The 4,780-nt window shown below is 35.1% G+C and overlaps 1 protein-coding gene across 1 annotated transcript; it reads right to left on the bottom strand.

The window, feature by feature from the left end:
- Window positions 1-360: 360 nt before the first annotated feature.
- On the bottom strand, window positions 361-4,717 carry LOC149602682 (uncharacterized). Its single transcript, XM_089860402.1, has 2 exons — window positions 4,276-4,717; window positions 361-2,966 (listed from the first exon to the last, which is right to left on the bottom strand). The coding sequence occupies exons 1-2, from the start codon at window positions 4,640-4,642 to the stop codon at window positions 2,131-2,133; spliced, it is 1,203 nt and encodes a 400-aa protein (XP_089716528.1). The 5' UTR covers window positions 4,643-4,717; the 3' UTR covers window positions 361-2,130.
- Between the last annotated feature and the right edge of the window lie 63 nt (window positions 4,718-4,780).

The raw sequence follows: 4,780 nt of genomic DNA, 5'->3' as shown, positions 1-4,780 counted from the left end.
ATAAAATCTAATGATTTAAAAATAAAATTTGTTTTAAATTTAATGGGCCATTTTAAATAAGTACCTCCTACCAATCGCGTAAAGCCCTGACTTTTTATTAACATAATTCTCATGACAAGCTCTATGTCGAATTAAATTTATCGAGAGATTTGATAAAAATTTGCAAGCTATGTGACAATCGTGATGCGAGACATGCAAGTTGCCAGTTGAATTTTGTTAAGTGAGGCGATTGGTCGGAGGTACTTATTTAAAAATATCTATGAAATCCCAAAGTGATTTGATTTTTTAAATAATTTGAAATTATGTTTCACTATGCATTTTGGTCTTATAATTAGTAGAACAATCAATAAAAAAAATCACTTTTCCGTTTCACCCTCCCTTAAATAAGTAAAATTGTCTTTATAATTTGTATAATTTTTAACGTATGTTACAGTACTTAATAAAATGAGAATTAATTACACACTACACCCTCGGACCACTGTGTAACATGTATTTATTGCGTCGTCGCAGTGAGTGTGGCTAACAGCCGGCTAAAATTAACAATCGGTATTTTAGGCCAGTTTTCTGAAGCGAATTTGCAATATCATCTTGTTATTTTAAGATAATTAAGTTAGTAGAGACGTTCATGAAAAGGTTAGTTTCCAGAATTTCATAGTAGGCAAGCTGACTTCCATTATACAATATTAACAAATGGGCTACTTAATAGACTCACTCTTTCGTATAAGATTAGAAGCTTGCCGCCAATAAATCTTCAGAGCTTACACAAGAGAATTATAAATCTTTAGGGTTTTATCGGAGCCTCCAAGATGATCTAGGCCCGTGCCTATCGCAAAGCGAGAATATTTTTTAACTAATTTAGTTTGCCGTGTTTTCTCACTTGGGGCGCTTTTAGTATCGTAAAATAAAAACAAGTTCAGCCTCGTGACCCCGTCGACTGCTACAATATTAGGGCAAGGCATAGACGTAGAGCGGTGAAGTCGAGGTCGCGGGTAGTAAGAAAATGTTTTAGAAAATTTCCGAAGAACAATCGTGCCAAAGAAGTAAAGGATAAAAAAGCCAAGGTTTAAAAAATGAATGGTTACTAAGGAGTAAAAAAAATCCTCTTATGGTATAATAAAACTGTGAATTAGCAACAATCGTGCCAAAGAAGTAAAGGATAAAAAAGCCAAGGTTTAAAAAATGAATGGTTACTAAGGCGTAAAAAAAATCCTCTTATGGTATAATAAAACTGTGAATTAGCAACTTCAGGAAGTTTTGTTTTACTAAAAAAACAACAATGTTAAAATCTCTTAATTTTGTTGTCCACACACTCTAACCAAAAGATTCAATAAAAAGTAAATAGCCCGTAAAACAATTGCGTTAAATAATGGGTGAAACTTTTCTCTTTCATAAAATTTTTATAATTGGCCCCTAAAATATCAACGACAATTTATGGAAGGGCCCCTTCGCAACTGTAATAAAAGCGCCATCTAGTACACATATTGGGTGAAAATATTTCCTCTATGAAACTGAATACTTCCCCACATAAAAATCGACACGCACGGGCGTAGATTATCTCGGAGGCTCCGGTTTTATACACTTCCGAAAAGGATGAGGATGGCAGCACAGGTTACGATTGAGGTCATCGATAAAACACTCAAATCCTAATTTGAAAACGGCTTCTGTTAGGGCAAAATGTCATGGAACATTTTCGTCTAAAAATAGACCATAGAGCCATGGATTAACTAACGCTAGGGATTGTTCACTAACCGTGTTTCCCATGTAATACTGTCGCCAACTACATGTTCCGAATTATTCCTTGATTTCCTTCTTCATTCCCCCAATTTGTTGGACCAAAACGAATGTAGATATAGCGCCATCTCTTGGCAAAATAAATAGTTTTTGCGGATTTTAAAGATTGCGGTGCCCAATTTTAGGCGGGTTTTCAATTTTTGACGTCATAAGACACGTGACATTTGGTCCAATTTTCTTATAACTTCCTGTTAGGGATAGTAGCTTCGGCTAGGGGGCATTTGGAACATGTATACTTTATCTGTTAGGGGGAACGAACATTCCCTAGCGTTAGTTAATCCATGACATGGACTCTCTGTAGGCTCAACATTTCTTTTATATCGTTTTCTATAGACTCTCTTATTGGTAAATTATCATTGACAGTATTTCACCGCTAGACTCTGTCTGGCATGCGGCATCCTTCACATCATCTCTCCCATAAAAATTGTAATTTTGCGAAATTTCGTCCTTTTGCGCAATTACAACGCGTTGAAGAAGTTCAAGAGCGTCATCACTGATAGTTTCTTGTAATTCGCAAAAAGAACTGAAGTACGACTGAGAATCACTCACGGGACTTAAGTTCAGTTTTTGTACACTATGTGTTGTACTTTCATGAGATTCCGCTTCTATTCCTTTTGAATTTAAAGTGCTGTTCTTGATGGGAGATACAACAGTGTTAACACTCGTAGTTAAATTTGGACGTTCATGTGTCGAGGTCTTTACACTCGTAATAGGTCGATCGTATGTCGAGGTTTTAACAGTCGCATTTAAATTTGGTTTTCCATGTGTCGAGGTTTGAATGCTTGTAGTTAAATTTGGTCGTTCATTTGTCGAGGTTTTAACACTCGTAGTTAAATTTGGTCGTTCATATGTCGAGGTTTTAACAGTCGCATTTAAATTTGGTTGTTCATGTGTCGAGGTATGAATGCTTGTAGTTATATTTGGTCGTTCATATGTCGAGGTTTTAACGCTCGTAATTATATTCGGTCGCTCATTTGTCGAGGTTTTGCTAGTGGTTGTGATTTGAGTCGAAACAGTACCTTCAAATGGTTTCTTGGCATCGAAGAAGCTAGGTTTCACTTTCGGGACGGGAATGAGAGTCGATTTGGCACTCGCACTATTGTATATTGTTTGAGTTTCTATAGTTGGATTTGAGATTGTTTTCTTAACGTCTCCAGAATTTGTGTGTTTAAAATCTTTATGAAATGAAAATATATGTCAAAAAGTTTAATAAAAGTAAATACACTTGATGTAAATGAACGAAAGATTAGGTAGAGGGCTCAAAGTTACGACTAAATTTACAAAAACTAGGGATGAACCGGTACCGATACCATATCGGTATCGGCACTGATACTCGGAGTTTCCCGACAGTATCCGATCGGTTGGTTTAATATAATACCATAAGAAAATAATATATAGCTCCCTATAAGAATGAATCTACAGCATTTGCTCCCAAATTTCGCGCGCTTACGCTTTTACGCCCCGTTGCAGAAGTTTCGGTACTACGAGTAAAAGGGGCGCCAAACCATCGCCGCCACCTAAGGTGTTCGCGAAAGGCCCGATGGGCCGGGATAATATCGCTGCGCCCGTAGAGACACAAGATTCTCCTTACCTCGTTGCATCTTATCTTATGCGCTAGCCTCGTTCGTCAAAATCTCGCGCCATCTATTAATTTATTATGATAATTTTGGCATGTACTTAATCAGTTATAATTATTTAATTACAATATAAAATTAGAAAATTTTCTAAACAAATATTTCATCTTTTTAACGCCAAAAACTCTTAATAGGTGGCATTAGAAACTTTTTATTAATTTCAATGGAAGAAAATGCTGTTTACGTGGCTTAAATGGAGAGTTTCATACTTATAGGGAGCTATATATTATTTTCTTATGATGATACTAAACCGATACTAGTTTAAAATGCGTTTCAGTAATGTATTGATGGTGACAATAACGTATTTCTAAGAATGTCAATCGTGATGATTTCTCATTTATATAAAAAGTACCTGAATTTAGTTTATCTAATAACTGATAAGCAAAAATAGCTATAAAACTGTTGATAAAAATAAAAATAAATATTTTATATTACCATATATTGAAATAAGAAAAAAACTAAAAGTTTCGCAAATATTTTTAAGTTTTGCATTAATTTAATCTTTTGCTTTCAATACTTCAACGATCAATCAACTAATAGTTACTAGAAGTATAAATATAAAAGGGCCTCCTAGCATATACTATTTAAAAAAGACCAGCCATGATATTATTTTGGAAATACCTCTAAACATTGGACTTAGTAGTAAATTCATGAAGTTACTCTTTAAATTATTTCTTAGTATTTTTGATACGTATGTAAATGGCACTGTCCTACTAAAAATATCGGTATCGGTTGAAGTATCGGGTCTTTTTATCATAGTGAGTAAATACCAGTATCGATCGGTATCGGTGCCTGTTTGCAAGGGTATCGGTCGGTATCGGGTTACTTCAGGGATCATTCACCGCCTTACCTTTGGCTGAAACAGCGTTTTGAGTACTTTCACTGAAAAATACAGTTTGTTGATTCACAGAACGTTTTTTAGCAAATTCTTCTAGATATTTTTCAACGTCGGATTGCGATTTCACTCGAATTGTTGAATAGGGAGATCCTGGGAAAATTTCTACAAATATTTCTTTGTGAGCTAACAAAAAATTGCGAACCGGTCTAGGAGAGTATTGCGCTTTTATATATAAATAGACACTATCGGGAGAAAAATCCATAATGACACCAAGATCAGACTTTAAAACGCATCTGTTTGGAGAGCGACTCATCTGATACCGAATCTCTTTCGTAAAATACCGCAATGCATTTAACTCCAAATCTATATCATTTGACATGGTATTACTTTTAAGAAAATTTTAAAGTCAATTAACTATTGGTTGGATAGAAAAGGTAGCAAAGACTTCAGGCAAAGCTGCTTGTTGGCAGTTAAATGGGGTCTAGAACGTAGAATAAAAGCGTTTACTTTCCACTTG

Source organism: Phalangium opilio, unplaced genomic scaffold (assembly GCF_054372755.1).
Source record: "Phalangium opilio isolate 3A_F unplaced genomic scaffold, DU_Popi_V2 ptg000352l_1, whole genome shotgun sequence".
In the NCBI taxonomy this organism is placed as follows: Eukaryota; Metazoa; Arthropoda; class Arachnida; order Opiliones; family Phalangiidae; genus Phalangium; species Phalangium opilio.
This window is presented reverse-complemented; position numbering and strand designations above follow the sequence as displayed.

Coding starts and splice junctions, on each gene's coding strand:
- LOC149602682 (XM_089860402.1), bottom strand. CDS start 4,642: ATGTCAAATGATATAGATTTGGAGTTAAATGCATTGCGGTATTTTACG. Junction 2,967..4,275: donor AAACGCTGTTTCAGCCAAAG/GTAAGGCGGTGA, acceptor CATTTCATAAAG/ATTTTAAACACACAAATTCT.